This window comes from Camelina sativa, chromosome 4, assembly GCF_030686135.1.
Source record: "Camelina sativa cultivar CO46 ecotype springtype chromosome 4, ASM3068613v1".
Taxonomy (NCBI): Eukaryota; Viridiplantae; Streptophyta; class Magnoliopsida; order Brassicales; family Brassicaceae; genus Camelina; species Camelina sativa.
In genome coordinates this window covers 21,290,578-21,306,214 of record NC_141883.1, presented here as the reverse complement: position 1 = coordinate 21,306,214, position 15,637 = coordinate 21,290,578, and the positions used below count along the sequence as shown (strand labels likewise).

General features: G+C 38.4%; 1 protein-coding gene across 3 annotated transcripts; it reads left to right on the top strand.

Annotated features, from left to right (window-relative positions):
- Window positions 1-733: 733 nt before the first annotated feature.
- LOC104780868 (uncharacterized) lies at window positions 734-15,389 on the top strand. Of its 3 annotated transcripts, XM_087510473.1 has the most exons (37): window positions 768-1,201; window positions 1,297-1,390; window positions 1,471-2,878; window positions 3,003-3,689; window positions 4,031-4,145; window positions 4,796-5,572; window positions 5,656-5,905; window positions 6,004-6,473; window positions 6,608-6,734; window positions 6,813-6,937; window positions 7,087-7,718; window positions 7,846-7,963; window positions 8,051-8,167; window positions 8,278-8,372; window positions 8,681-8,823; window positions 8,918-8,973; window positions 9,082-9,295; window positions 9,578-9,997; window positions 10,069-10,346; window positions 10,421-10,506; window positions 10,575-10,661; window positions 10,742-11,006; window positions 11,098-11,496; window positions 11,585-11,681; window positions 11,836-12,155; window positions 12,289-12,405; window positions 12,489-12,656; window positions 12,820-12,945; window positions 13,043-13,132; window positions 13,240-13,346; window positions 13,433-13,581; window positions 13,658-13,740; window positions 13,816-13,911; window positions 14,004-14,126; window positions 14,405-14,488; window positions 14,651-14,791; window positions 14,942-15,389. In XM_087510473.1, exons 4-37 carry the CDS (start codon window positions 3,007-3,009, stop codon window positions 15,296-15,298), a joined length of 7,515 nt encoding a protein of 2,504 aa, XP_087366599.1. In that variant the 5' UTR covers window positions 768-1,201; window positions 1,297-1,390; window positions 1,471-2,878; window positions 3,003-3,006; the 3' UTR covers window positions 15,299-15,389. The 3 variants fall into 3 exon arrangements, 2 of the variants coding, with proteins under 2 accessions (XP_087366598.1, XP_087366599.1); XR_015596967.1 differs by having other exon boundaries at window positions 734-1,201; window positions 1,471-3,689; window positions 12,824-12,945; XM_087510472.1 differs by having other exon boundaries at window positions 734-1,201; window positions 1,471-3,689.
- The last annotated feature ends 248 nt before the right edge of the window (window positions 15,390-15,637 follow it).

The window sequence follows — 15,637 nt, the reverse complement described above, 5'->3', positions numbered from 1 at the left end:
TAACAAAAAATTAGAAAAATTTATTGTAAAAGATGAATTTTGTGTTTCTTTAAAATCATAACTTGTAATGGAATTCTAATTTGATAGTAAAAGATGATTTTTGTGTTTCTTTAAAACCATTACTTGTATTGGAATTCTAATTTCTAAGTATAATTAACAAAATGATTAATTTGAATGTAAAAAAAAATCTAGTTTTGCACCTAATATATAAACTTACTTGATTTTGAAGAATCTGTTGTACGTGAAGAAGAGAATTCGAAAGACACTAGTAAGAGATATTTTTCTTCTTTATTATTTAATTTAGTGCAAAGAATAAATTATTAGGTTAAAAATTTGGGTAAACAGACTTTTTTTATTTTTTTAAAAACGTATAACAAATAAAAACAATCCTTCTTTTTGTTGTGGGTTAATGGATTTTTTGTTTGTATAATTAAATTAAGGGAGGTCAGGTTAAAGTAAATTAGGCTGGACTCATAAAACTGTTAAAAAAAAATCTAAAACTTGTGAAGAAAATTTTTTTTTCCCAAAATTTGGGCAGGTCAGCTGACCTCCCATCACTACATGTGGGTCCGCCATTAGTCGTAGTCGAAGTCTCTCTAACAAAGAAAAACAACAGGTAGTCTCTTTAAAAAGAAAACAACAACAGGTAGTCTCTTTAAAAAAAACAAAACAACAGGTAGTCTCGTTCTCTAAGAAAGAAACGGCAAAAGAAGAAGCTTCATCGCCTGCAACTGAAGTAAGTGGCTGACACGCGTCCATAAGGCTTCGTTCTCGTCACTTCGTCTTTGTCCTCTTGCTTTCCCGCTCTGCCCTGATAAGGAAGCCTAAGCGCCTCTCAATCTCATATTAAGTCCGTTTTCTTTCTTCCAGCTCGTTTAATGGCGAAATCGTTCGATCACACCACACACTAAAGAATTCGCATGACGTTCCTTCGCAATTGGGTTCGACGGAGACTTCGTACTCTGTTGCTCCCTTTTTCTCGGGATGAACCTGACCTTCAAGTCGAATTAGGGTTTACTGATACTCTCATCACCGTTCGGAATTTTCGATTCGATGTTTCTCAGCTTAATCATCTCCTCGATGGATCGAATTTTCCATTCGAGAAATTCACTGTCGACCACTTGGTTATTCAGTTTTCCGTTTGGTCAGCTCCGGCGGTTAAAATCGAAATTCGCGGTGTCAATGTCAAATTGTCGGCCAGGTAACTTAACCCCATTGCTCAATTGTTGTTTTGTGAATTGGGTTTAGATTCGATAGTTCGTTAGGGTTTATCGGATTGTGCGTTTTTTTGTACAGGGGGACGGAGGAAGGAAGCTCGAGGAGGAAGCTAGCGTCAAGTGATACAGTAGCAAAGGAGATAAAGAAAGTTCTATCTTCTATTGATCCCGAGGTATCTAACTAATCTTCGTTAACTCTGGGATTGATTTGGTTGTTGATCTTATTTGTGTTTGGGTGTATTGGCAATTTCAGGGATGTGTCTTACATGACATTTTGGAGAAGATGCTGGGTCGTAGCACTTCCCAGATAAGTAAGCTCAAGACTTCTTTCTCGAATCTTCTTCTCAGGCATTTACGTGTTGAGATACATGGGATTAATGTTCAAGTTTGTTTACCGGGTTCAAGTGACTTGAGTTGTGTTCTGGAAATCAATGAGTTGAGGAGTGATTCTGAGAATTTTGGGAATCTTGGTTTAGTTAGGAGTTCAGCTGCTGCAGTTTTGTTTCCTTTGAGACGTAGTTCGTGGACACTGAGTTGCGACGGTTTTAAGATTGGATATAAGCGGAATAACGATAGCGTGGAACTTTGTGCATTTGACAGCCTTGTCATGCTGATTACGCTGCATAATCTTCAACTTGTTGATCTGATTGTCCGCATTCCGGAGCTAAGCTTTTCGTTTAGACCCACTGATCTTCCGGTTTTAATGGGACTGGCAAATTTATCATCCAAAGATAGCAATTCTGTCAGAGATGGACGTCATCTTTGGAAAGTAGCTGCTCGCAGAACTGGCTTGGTGATTTCACCTCACACTTTTTCATTCCAGAATGTAGTTAGTGCTGTTATCCTCTGGCTGCGATACGTGAATGCTTACGAGTATTTGCTATCTTTAGCTGGGTACTCGAGGAAAATCCCAGAGAAATCATTACTTTGGAAATTTTCAGAAAACAAAAGGCACATTGGAACTGCAAGACGTAAATGGGAGATGATATGTAATATTGAGAAAGAACTCCCTGCCGAAGCTATTGCACGGGCGCGGAGAGTAGCCAGATACAGAACTTGTCTAAATTCTCAGAATGTTGATGATATTTATGACGAATCTTCCCCTTACGGCCACTTCCATTGTTTGTCTAAGATCACATGGGTTTTAGCTTATATCTGGAGACTTATAAGTAGAACGTTCTTGTCTGTAGCATGCTGTCTCTGGTTAAACAAACTGCTGACCCAAGAACTACAAACTGATAGGAACAATGAAGATGATTCCGAGCGGCTATCTCTTGAGTTTCATGCAGATGTAAATCTTGGGAAGCTTTCAGTCTCATTTTATCCAGAGAAAATGATTTCAAATTTTATGACATCAAAAGACAGGACTGAACACATGGACTCAAACGTTGTCATGCTTTGCCTTTCGGTTGATGAGTTTTTGGTAATGTCTACTGTTGGCTGTTTTACTCAGTGTTTGTCTGTTTCCTGTGGGAAACTGAAGGTTGAGTCCTCTAGTTTTAAAAATACCAGTCGTTTCATGAAATCTACGAAAGATCCTAGTAGTTCTTCTGAAGGAAATAAGAAGCACATGCGTGAAGATGTGAGAACTGTTCTAGACATGGACCCAGCACAGCGGATTTCCGGAACAGTTAACAATCATGGCAATGATCAACATGAAGGTATTGTGCGTCTACAAAATCTTTTGAGAGAAATGTGGTTGAACTGGAACAGCAATTGCTTGAAGTTGGATAAAAGTACTTTTACAATTTCTGATAACCCTTGTCTACTCGTTGATATTAATAGCTGCATGGCATATGAGGATGTTGGTAACCAAGATTCCGAGTTCTGGAAATGCAGCGTGGTATTGGGAAAGATGGATATTGTTTTAGAATATTCATCGTTGTTTTCAATGGCTTTGCTAATTTGGCAGACTGAATGGGCTCAGAAGTTATTTATAGACGAATATACTGGAGGGGTGCATTCAAGTTCTTTGGTAACTAGTGGGGTTGATCCTGAAATGGCTAGTTATGACGCATATGGGATCTACAGAGGCAATATTGAATTATCTTTACATAGAGTTCATCCAGAGAGACAGATTCAGGTTGGCATACTTGTTGGTGGCCCCCAGGTCAAACTGTTAGTTGAGAAGGCTAAAGAAGTGGATAATTTGATTGGGCAGAAAGATCTTCTATTATTTGATTTCCATGATATTGAGTTTGTTGTCTGGCCGACTTCAAAATCTGACGTAGCCCCATTAAGGATGTTTCAAGGGCCTGATAACACAAAAACAGATAGGCCTTTGTTTCAGGAGCTGGGGCTGAGTGAAACGGTGATTCCAAGTTATGAAAAATATGTTTCTCAAGGATGGAACTCCCTGTCTTCACACCTAGGGTTTTCTGGTGTTGATTGTTCTTTCTGCAAAATGGCAGAAAAGAACTGGAGTCAAATTTTTGTAGTGAGACCCGTAACTATCTGCTTTTCATCCTTAAGGTGTGGGTTATTGATTGCCTTTTTTTTTCTCTTTTTGTTGACATAAATTAATTGCCTTATATTGCTACATATGTGTTATACTGAGCTAAACATTGTTTTGGTTCCAATGTCATATGCGAACTGTTCGACCCCATATTTTATCGCTGAAGATTGATTCTTTGCTGCATCTCCTTCCCAACTTATAGGACTTATCTTAGGTGCTTCGTTGAACTAGTTAGTGTATGTCCATAAGATGTTTCCAAACTCCAGTGACACTATCTCATAGAAAGGAGACTTACTATTGTACCACTTACATTTTGTGAAATTCCATATAATACTGAGAGAACTGCAATCTATTGCAGAGAGCATGTTTATTCCTTTAGCGAAGCTATGATGGGTTTCTCAACTGGTTTGGATGTGTTGGTGCTGGGACTGACTATTGTATCAAAACCGGATGACCTAGATGCTTACTTTCAGGTAAGAGATGCTTTCTTGGCAGTTTTCGCTGTTCATGTCTACAAAATATGCTTAGTATTTTGAAAAGTAGTTTCCTATGTCTCTTCTCGCTTCTTTGCTGGTTGTATGAGTTAATATGTGTTTTGGTAAGCTAATCTAAAGGTTCAGATACTCGGCGGCATGATTAACATGTCTCTTTAAAAATGTTTGCCTTTTGTCCTTGCTTACATAATTTCATGGCATTAATCTTTGTCAGTGGGATACTTGATTATAGATTCTCCGTAGTAACGTACTCTTCTAGGCCAAGTAATTAATATCTATATATAGAGTTGTCGCTAACCGATATTATCAAGATGCCTAAAGGATTTACTATGATGATAGAAAAGATGTTAATCATAAAATCATTGTACCATCTTTAGTTATGAGTTATTGTATTTGGTGGTACAACAATAAGTTTATCAATTGAAAGGATGTAATACAATAAGTTTATTACACGCAAAACCAATCAAGACTTCCTTAAGTACTTATGAGTTACTCATTCTAAATGACCCTTTCCTTGTACTTATTTTTTAGTTTAAGATCTGAGCCTAACATATGAATAGCATTAAGATCCTAATTTACCTGTTAGGTTATGAAAAAGCTTTCAAGTAACTTTTCTTATTTTGTACCAGATGCTTCTAAGCTTTGTTACTGGGCTTTCACATCGTTTGAGTGGCTTAGGCTCTGCGGGTCATTCATTGGGGCAAGAGTTTCTCAGGTCTGATGCAGTGAATGTGGAACATGAGACCGAAAGGAATTTCTGCAGAACTCGTTTTTTAGTTAAAGTGAGCATTAAGCTGAAGGATATAGATGTGATATTTGATGTTCCTGTAGTAGATGACAAATTTGAGAAGCTTATGGAGCTAGATAATTCTAAAATCTGGTCTTCTGTCCAGGAAGCATGCATTGAATTATCTTGTGAAGAACATAAGTGTTTAGTCAATGTTGATTTGTGTGAACTCCGATCAATTCTCTTCAGATATAAGGGTAATATTTGGAAGAGTTCTGGCAACTTTATCACAGAATCTTTGCTGTTCAGGTCACATGATATTTTGTTTGAAGCATGTCTTTCTAGTTGCCTATTGAGTGTGTCTATGGATAGCTTAAGTCCATCAGCACTAGGGGACGCCAGTTGTATGGCTGGTGATTCTACAGGAAATGCATCAACAGCAAATGAACCTTCTAGAAACAATGTTCAGGTTCAGAGAGAAGCGAGCACGTTGGATTCTGCTTCAATCTCTTTACCATCCAACTTGACCCGTTGGATACACATCACTTTAGCATTGACCGACTTACTTGTAGTTAGAGGCTCAACAAAAAATGTTTTGGTGGAAATTCGTCGGTCAAGTAAGTTTGTAGCATCGGTATCTATTGGGAGAAAATTTCAGTCACTTTCCTGTATTGTTGAGGTAGATAATAAACACTACTAGTTTTATATACATATTGAGTAGCTCTATATCGTGTGTGAAGTAACTCGTGATGTTGCTGGCAGGGTGGTCTTTTTGTCCTTGAACCAAAGGCCTTAAAAGGGTTAATTCATGGTTACTCCACGTACCTTCATTTCATTTCGAGTAAGGTGTCAGTGATTCAGAATGCTGCACCAGTTCTTGAGAAATTCGAAGCTAATTCAGGTTTCAGTGAAATTAGTATTTCCTCTCAACAAGAAAACTGGTTCCCCGTAGAAGCATCTTCTATAGATGTCACCCAGTTTTCACTGGGTTTTGTCTGTGATGATGAATATGGTAAGTCGTACTATCTTTATCCACTTGTACAACATTTTTGCTGCATAAATTCATAATTGGCGTTTCGAAGAAGAAATTATAATTGCTTTATTTTGCAGGAGGTATAAGGGAAATTGGTCTGGAGACCACTCTCCACAGTTCCCTTGATTCGGCAGGCGGAGAACAGAAGTTCCTTTGTGAGGTTTCTCGGCTATCAGTTCTTTCTAAGATTCTTGAGAGCGTGCAAAGAGACATAAATATCACTCAATTTTCTTCTCCAGCATTTAGTGAAACTTCTTCTTCTCTGTCTGGTGCTCCTCTTGAAACATCATTTCAGGAAAACGATGTAATCAGTTCAGGTGGTAGCACAAGTGTTTCAGCAGATTTTGGTTCTCAAAGAGAATTTTCTGCAAACAGTAATTTACAGGAAGAATTTCACTCTCGTTATAAAAACTATATTTTGGAAGACCTACGTGTCTCTGCGTCTGTGAAGAAGCGAGAAAATACCGGTCACCAGTTTAGTCAGGCATGGGTCGGCGGTTGTTCTGTTCTGGGATTCGATATTACCATTTCTCTGTCAGAATTGCAGGTATCATTCTTTGTGGTGTAGTTATCATGTTTGGAACACATATGTAAACGGTTTTGAAATTCGCCTTATGTGTACACATTTACTATAGTTGCAAATAGTTATGATTGCTGGCCTATTATGTGCTTTTATGTCAGATGGTACTTTCTATGCTTTCATCATTTGCTGCGTTACCTGGAGGAGAAAGCACACATGCTTCTTTAGAAAGGCCTTCTTCATCCAACAGCGAATCTGAAAGAAGTTTTGAGTCTGTAGTTCCGGATGGTAAGTAGGTATATTAATATTTTAGCCATTCTTAAGACTTGTGGTTCTTCTTCTAATGAAAAATTGATATATGTATAGGAGCCATTGTTGCTATTCAAGATACAAACCAACATATGTTCTTTACAGTGGAAGAAAGGGGAGACAAGTGTGTTGTGACTGGTACCCTTCATTATTCTCTTGTCGGAGAAAGAGCTCTTTTCAGGGTATGTACAGTACAGTATTAGAACAACAAGAAGAGAGAAAGTAAATAGTATTCTTTGGTTTTCAGAATAAAATCAGGCCAGCTACCTTTTTGTCTTGACCCCGCTTTTTAGTGAGATGGTATCCCCTAAAATTTGAATTCAATGTGCAGGTCAGCTACCACCGCCATCAAGGATGGAATTCATCTACCTTATGGTTTTCCTTGACATCTTTGTATGCTAAAAACAATAAAGGAGAACCATTACGATTAAACTATCATTCAAGCTCAGATCTTGTGAACGTCTCGGGACTTTACGACAATGCACCAGCACTCTTTCGAGCATCTTTTGGCGAATCCGAAAATTATAAGGGTGACATTGACTGGGAGACCTACCGTAAATTGGTCAAAGATAGATTTTACCTTGTCAACAAGAAGAGTGATTCAGCTGTTGCATTTATTGATGGTTTTCCAGAATTTGTCCGGAAGCCAGGAAGTCCATTCAAGTTTAAAGTGTTTAGTGAAAGTTTGGCGACTCGGAATATTACACCTGCGGTTTCCTCTGAGATCCATGAGTCTGAAACGCAATCTATGATGGACTCTTTCCCCCCTTCTATTACCATCGCAATTGATGGGGTATCTCTGACCATTGTCCATGAACTCTCAGAAACAAGGGACAGGTTTCCCCTTTTTCGTGGTTCAATCAATATCACTCAGCTCACTGTACAAATGCTATCTTCTAAGGCCAGGATTATGAGCACATTAAACATACTAGTGCTGTACTTTGATGCTCAAACAAACCAATGGTAAGAAAATTTCTTTCCCTGAGTTCTTAAGATGTGTATGCTATCCCTGATTATGCATCTTTCTCGCCTATATAGAATTCCATACAGCAACTGTTTATTTTTTCTTCCTATTACTCTGGTGGAATAGGCGAGAATTAATTCATCCAGTTGAAGTTAGTGCCTTCTACCGTTCAACTTTTCAGACTAAGGATCTTAGAAATACTATGCGCAAAGTACCTACCCATATTTATTGCAGAGTTGAAAGGGTACGTAAAGTTTTTTAATTAGTTATTCATGAAGTCTTAGGGCTATATAACTCGTACTCGTTACATATTTTTCCCTCGCATGTGCAGTTGGAGGTCTTTGTAACCGAGCTGTCGTTAGATATGCTCCTTTTTGTGCTTGGAAAACTGGAGTTTGCTGGTCCATTTTCTTGGAGAACCTCCTCTATTCTTTCCAATTGTTGCAAGGTTATCATTTCCTTGAGTTCTGTTCAATGGTTTTATAATTTTCATACTTTTTTCTGTGATATACACCTGTACTATTAAGAAAACATGATTTTTTTTTTTGGCTTTTTCAGGTAGAAAACCTCTCTGGCCTTGACCTTATTTGTCGTTTCAATGAGAAGCAGACTGCCACAGTTGGTAGGAAGCAGACTGCTTCGATTTTTCTTCGGTAACTTCGTGGTCCCTTAATGCCTTGTTTTATTCTGCAACAAGAAGATGCATGTGTTCATGCTTCGAGATGAATGCTGACAGTCTTTGGCACTCTATTGAGTAGATTGCTAAAATAGTTTTATTTCCTATGTTCCCGATTAGTATATTGCATACTTCTTTTTACCCATAAGGTGCACAAGAAAAGTACTAAAGTAAGAATAATCCTTTGAATTAATTGCGAATGGAGAAAGACGTTCACTACTGTCTAGTTAATTTGCATATATAAGTAGGTGGCAGATCCTTAATAATGTGTAATATCTTTTTAAGGCATTCAATGAACAATCAACCAGAAGCTTCTCCAGTGGCTGCGGTCCAGCTATCTTCTGGAAAGTTCCTAACCTCTTCCATCAACGTTTCTTTGTTAGAAGCAAGAACACTAGCTTGGAGAACAAGGATAGTATCACTTCTAGGTACTTTGACTTCAAACCTTCTATCTGTTCATGCATTCACCACCTGAATAAGCATAAGTTGTAGCTACTGCTGAATTTTATATATGTTTTATAGATTCGAGGAGTCATCCTGGACCGTTTGTTGTTGTTGATATTAAGAAAGGATTTGAGGTATGTCATAGCTGATTCTCAAGGTTTTCTATAATATCATCAAATATCGACCAGTGGGCTTGACGATGCAACTTTTACCTTAACTTTTGCGTTTGTTACACCTCGTAGGATGGTTTATCAATCTCAGTTTCTCCTTTGACAAGGATTCATAACGAGACCAGTCTTCCAATGGAGATACGTTTTCAACGATCTAAACAGAAGAGAGACGATTTTGCTTCTGTACCTCTGAAGCCTGGTGGTTCAATTGATGATTCAGTCGGAGCATTTAATGCCATAAGCTTATCAGGAGATTTGAAGAAGGCATTGACATCCTTAGCTGTTGGTATGTTTGGATAGTAGGCTTTTGGTTTCTTACAATATTCATAACTTGAAACTTTCGAGAAAGGTTGAAATGGCCCCTCATCACGATAACGTATGCAACTAGGTTTCCATCTATTTGTCTTTTTTTCGTATATAATGAATGTAAGTCCCAGTATTTCTCTACATTAGTTCTATAGATAATATCAATAGTGTAGTTTCTCTTAACGTAGAGGGATGATCAACCACAGTGAATATTCTTACTTTCTTATTGGTATACTGATTGATTTCGCGAACCAAATGGCAGGTAATTTTTCACTGTCGTTTAGACCTGAATCTTTGGAAACTTTGTTTGAGGGTGAGAAGTCACTGGCAAGTGAATGGTCAGAAGAGCTTGAAGGAGGCAAGGCGGTACGCCTAACAGGAATTTTCGATAAATTAAGTTATGGAGTTAAAAGGGCATTATCTATCGAATCAGTGAAGGTCTCCTTGACTACTACATATTGCTCTGTCACATCCAAAAGTCAGTGTGTTGGTAAAGTGCATTTTCTGATCCATTGCATTCGGAGGGAAGTGCCGATCATACGGCCTGATGCATCCTCTGATGTGCTTGAGAAACAGAAAACATGTATTGCATTGCGAGAGCAGAAGGAAATTTTTCTTTTGCCCACCGTGCAGGTGTCCAACTTCTTGTCCTCCGAAGCAGCCATTTTTTTGACAGAGACTGGTAATTGCAGAAAAGTATGTCCTTTTTGGTGACCTGTATTTCTGTCTTTACATTTTTACTCTCGCTTGCAGATCAGTTCACCTCGATGGAGAGACACAACATTGGCAAGCATGCAACTGTACAGAGTGGGAAAACTATGGATTTCTATGCTAATCCTGACATGATATACTTTAGAGTTACGCTCACTACTTCCCAAGCGAGCTGCAAACCAGTCAATAGTGGTCAGTGGGTTAAGAAGTTACAGAAGCAGAAGAGTAATGCCGAATGTTTGGATGTTGATCTTGATTTTTCGGGTGGAAAATATTGTGCTTCCTTGAGATTGTCTCTAGGGAAAAGAGGCATACTGGAGGTCGTGCTTTGATCTTGAAATCTATTTCCTTCCTGGTTGCCTTTCCTTATAAAAACTCTTTCTGGTTGGCGCAGGCAGCTGTTTTCACATCGTACATTCTTAAAAACGACTCAGAGTGCACCTTGTTCTTCTTTCCTCCTGATCAAAAGCCTCTATCCAGGTACATTACAAGTATATAAAATCCTTAAAGTTGGTAATGGCTATTTACATTTGAAGTAAACAATGCAGGGAAGATATGGAGAAACTTGATCACATTGTCCCCCCTGAGTTTGGATTGTATTTGCCCCCAAAGTCACAGGGGTCGTGGTTTTTAAGGTATGCTATCCGTGCTCAGTAAATAGATATTTTCGCCTATATATTTTTTTAAATAAATTATACACATCTTGTTTGGCCAGATCTCGCAAGGTTTGTGTCATATTGGCTGACGGTCATGGGGCAACTGAAGCAGTGTTGGATCTGGATGCTTTATCAGGACTTACAGAAATTAGTTTGGGAACAAAAAATGAGTCTGGGTTTCAGTTTATTACAAGGTTTGGGTTGTCAGTTAGATCAATCTCAAGTAAAATGCTTGTTCCATCACGGATTGTGACTTTTGTTCCGAGACACCTTGTAATCAATGAATCAGAAGAGACCATCAACATCCGCCAACGCTATTTTCAGGTTCGTTTTATGTCCCTATTTATTTATTTACTTCTATCAGGACATGATTTATTTACTTTTCTTTCTATCACTTCTCTTTCTTTCTGGGAAGGATGACTCTGTAGGCGTAATTACCATCAAAAGTAAGCAGAGAGCAGCCTTAGTATTGCAGGAAGAAACTACCCAGAAGAAAGAACTCAATCTGTTCGAAAATTTTATCAGAAAACACGGAAGTGACAATGCAAATCCGTTGATATTCATTCAGTTTCGGTTGAACAAAGCAAACTGGAATTGGTCAGGCCCATTATGCATCACTTCAATTGGATGTTTTTTCCTCAAGTTCAGAAAGCAGTCAGGTGAAGCAGGCAGAGGTGCAATTGAATTTGCATCTGTTAATGTGACGGAAGAAGGTTCAACTCTTGCTGTGCACTTCCAAAAACCACCAAAGATTCCACCACCATATCGAATTGAGAATTTCTTGCATTCTGCATCTCTCACGTACTACCAAAAGGTTGGTCATCTTCTACTGATTGTCATCGCTACATTTGTGTTTTTGAATTTCTGTGCATCATTCACGGCTTGTTTCTTAACAATCGCAGGATTCACCAGAGATTGAAGTACTTGGACCTAGAAGTGGGGCTGATTATGCATGGGATGATATGACCCTTCCTCACAAGCTTGTAGTTATAGTAGATGGTAATAGTTGGCTTCCCGCAATGTTCCTGCCTAAAAACCATCAGCCTTTTAGATCTACTAGGAACATCAAAATCCGACAGTTTATTCCATGTTATCTATCTAGTGAGCACGCATAAGTATCTTATTGACCAAAAGCTGGAGCTTTATTTTGCAGGCATGATACCGCTGCGCGAAGTCAGCTTAGATAAGGTCCGTCCATGGAAACCTCTTTTCAAGGCAACTCAGCACAGAAGCATAGCCTCACACTTAATGATGAAAAAGAAGACCAAAGACCATAAAACGGTTGACGAGGAATTGAGTAGCATACCGATGGTAAAGGTCGGATATGAAGTCTATGCAGATGGTCTGACTCGAGTCATTCGCATTTGTGAAGTTTCAGAAAGCCTTAAAGGAGACTCAGTATTCCATTCTCGTTCGAAAATTCAATTCCGAGTAACCCATTTAGGAATTCACTTACTTGAAAAAGTGAAGCAAGTAAGTCTCTATTGTACTTCCTCAAATTCAATTCCGAGTAACTCATATTTGTATTATATCCTGCATTTTTTTGCATCAACCAAAAATTTCTTTTGCCTCCTAAACTTGATTTTGCGTTAAAATATGTATGTAGAATGCAGAAGAGAAAACTGTCGTCTCTTATTCTCCGATCCTAGTGGCAAGACTTGACAATGTTGGTCTACATTCCATGTTCACTGACCAACAGAAATTTAACCAATTATGTATAGAGGTATTCTTTTATGACGTGCAAAAGGTTGGCTTGGCTTTCTGGTTGTAGAAATAAGACAGGAATTTTGTCTCTGGATGCTGCAGGCTCTGAGTGTCGATTACAAATGGGAAGGCGCACCCTTTGCAGCCATGCTTCGTCAGCATCAATCAAGGTCAAGTGACGCAAATGATTGTCTATTCAAAGTTGTTTTCGTTCTAGTATCAAGTGGTTCCAGTGTTACACAAGTCAAGCACTCCTCAATAATCTTACAGGTACCAGGCAGTTACTGTGCCACTCTTCTCAAAATTCTCCGTACCCTTTTCTCCTCACACTATCTAAAATAATGAGCAGAGATGTTTAAAAGAGAGAGTCAACTTCTGAGTCTTCATGTATTGATTTTATTTGGATATAATATTCTTACGTCTTATGATGCAGCCAGTCAATTTGAACCTAGATGAAGAGACTTTAATGAGAATTGTGGCATTTTGGAGATCATCTCTCAGTACAAATACGCAAAGTAGCCAATATTATTTTGATCATTTTGAAATTCACCCAATTAAGGTTTGCTCTATCATTTGCACTAATTTCCTTCTTTTTCAGATTATACTCTATGTTGTGTTTAAATTAGTAAATGACTATTTCTCTTCTTTTCAATTAGATTACTGCCAATTTTCTTCCTGGGAGTTCATATTCGAGCTATAATTCATCTCAAGAAACTCTGAGGTCATTGCTGCATAGTGTGGTTAAGGTGTGGGAATCAGAATTTCGTTTCATTTTCTTAATTTTGCTGTTTTGCATATACATGCACATCATTTCTTATGAGCTAATGCTTGTCTGGTACTTCGTTTTCTGTAGGTTCCAGAGATTAAAAATATGGTTGTAGAGCTAAATGGTGTACTGGTCACTCATGCTTTGATAACAGTGCGTGAACTACTTCTCCGATGTGTAAAACATTACTCATGGTACCATCTTTTGCTTTTATGCTAAAACTTCCAAGTAAGCTGCCTTGTGTTTTTGGATATTATGAACTTGCATAATTGCTCCCTAGGTATGCAATGAGAGCAATCTACATTGCAAAGGGCAGTCCGTTGCTTCCGCCAGCTTTTGCATCCATGTTCGATGATTTTGCATCATCCTCTCTTGATGCCTTTTTTGATCCTTCTCGAGGCTTGGTCAATGTCCCTGGTTTGACAGTGGGTAAGTGATGGATATTATTCTATATGGATCAAGTCCCAGTTGAGTTGGGATTATAATTTGCGTATATCTGTTGTAGGCACCTTCAAACTCCTCAGCAAATTTATTGACAACAAAGGATTGTCAGGGACAAGACGTTACTTTGGCGATCTTGGGAAAACTGTAAGTGCCGTGTAGTATATCACTCGTGAATTTCCTAGTTTATTCATTCAACCTCTTATGCAAATACCATTGCAGCTAAGAACAGCTGGATCCAATGTCATCTTTGTTGCTCTCACTGAAATCTCCGACTCTGTTCTGAGAGGTGCAGAAATGAAAGGTGTTGACGGACTGGTGAGGACTCATCTACTTATGATCCGTTAGGCTGATATTTCAATACCACAATGGTTTAAAAAACTATATATATCTTTTCTCTCTTCTGCCAGGTTAGCGGTTTCCACCATGGAATCCTTAAACTGGCGATGGAACCTTCAGTGATAGGAACAGCTTTGATGGAAGGTGGACCTGATAGAACAATTAAGCTTGATCGTAATCCCGGTATTGATGAGGTGAAATTTCCTTTCTTGTCTTGTCTTTCAAATTAAATATTTTCATTAGAGTAGAGAAGAGTAACTGAGAAAATTCTGACGCATAGAGCTTCTTAAATTCTGACATCCCTCTGAGTTTTTCTCTATATAACAGAGGGATGTCACGGCTTCCTTGTCCTTGTAAAACCCAGGAAAATATAAGCTTCCGGTCACATCTACTAATATCTTCAATTTCTTAGAACTATTGTGACAGATTCTTTCAAGATTTAGTTGTGTAAGCTCATATTAACTCCTTGCAGTTATACATCGAAGGATACCTTCAAGCTATGTTGGATACAACGTATAGACAAGAGTATCTCAGAGTCAAAGTCATTGACGATCAGGTAAACAAATAGCCAAAACAAAAATTTTCTAACCTAGATTTGCTTTGCAATTCCAAGAAAAGACGAAACGGTATCATAATTTATCTAGAAGATATGTGAACCAACCAAAAATCATGAACCCCATATTTCCGTGACTGACCGACCAAACATGTTCACTTACAGGTTTTCCTGAAAAACCTCCCACCAAGCAATTCCCTCATAGATGAGATGATAGACCGTGTTAAAGAATTTCTCGAAAGCAGGGGATTACTCAAAGGAGATCCCTCAAGCTCTCGTCCTCGTCGCCGTCTCCATGGAGACAAGGTTGATTCAAATCCCTTTTCTCTGCAATAAGCATAAATTCGACTTGGGGTTGTTTGGTTGATAATAATTCCATTCCATTAGCAATATGATCTCTGAGTTTGATTTTGATGGAGCCTGAGCCATGTGGATTTTGTATCTCAATATGATCAGGAATGGAAGATCGGACCAACGTTGATGACATTGTGTGAACATCTCTTCGTCAGCTTTGCAATTCGCATACTGAAACAGCACGCCACCAAGGCCATTACAGGTCTTAGGCCAAAGAAAGAAGAAGCAGATGCGGAGACTAGTGACACTGGTTCCAGTAGTGCAATCGTACCGGTAATGAATGACCAGAAGAAGAAGAAAATGAAGTTTATGTGGAAAGCAGGTATTGGGAATTTTGTGGCTTCAGGTATCGTAGCTTACATCGACGGACGTTTGTGCCGACAAATTCCTAATCCAATAGCTCGCCGGATTGTGAGTGGGTTTTTGTTAAGTTTCCTCGATAAAAGCAGTGAACAATAATCACTTCCCTCTGTAATTGTAAATATTCTTCGACAGTAGAACCATTACTATATAAATAAAAGCAATAAAAATCTCCTTACGTTTTCCTCTTCTCTGCATCAGTCACCTCTACGACATTGTATTTTTGCGGGTCTGATTTTAGTTTTATGTCTTAACTACTAAATTAGTCGAACCGTTGAAGACATGACAAAACTCTCATCAAACTTCATTGTTGTAGAAACTGGATTTCCACAATGAATTTGTTTATGGGGGAAAACAAATTCAGTAAAGTAAACTCTCTAGAAAACCAATCTAAACTTTGATATTAGAAGAAAGGGAATTGATCTTTGAAGAACTAGA

What these genes read in the sequence shown, in the direction of transcription:
- LOC104780868 (XM_087510472.1), top strand. Translation starts at nt 921, where the DNA reads ATGACGTTCCTTCGCAATTGGGTTCGACGGAGACTTCGTACTCTGTTG. An exon ending in TGTCTGTGATGATGAATATG is followed by an intron (nt 5,906 to 6,003) that starts GTAAGTCGTACT and finishes TTTATTTTGCAG; the next exon opens with GAGGTATAAGGGAAATTGGT. An exon ending in TTGGCGATCTTGGGAAAACT is followed by an intron (nt 13,741 to 13,815) that starts GTAAGTGCCGTG and finishes ATACCATTGCAG; the next exon opens with CTAAGAACAGCTGGATCCAA.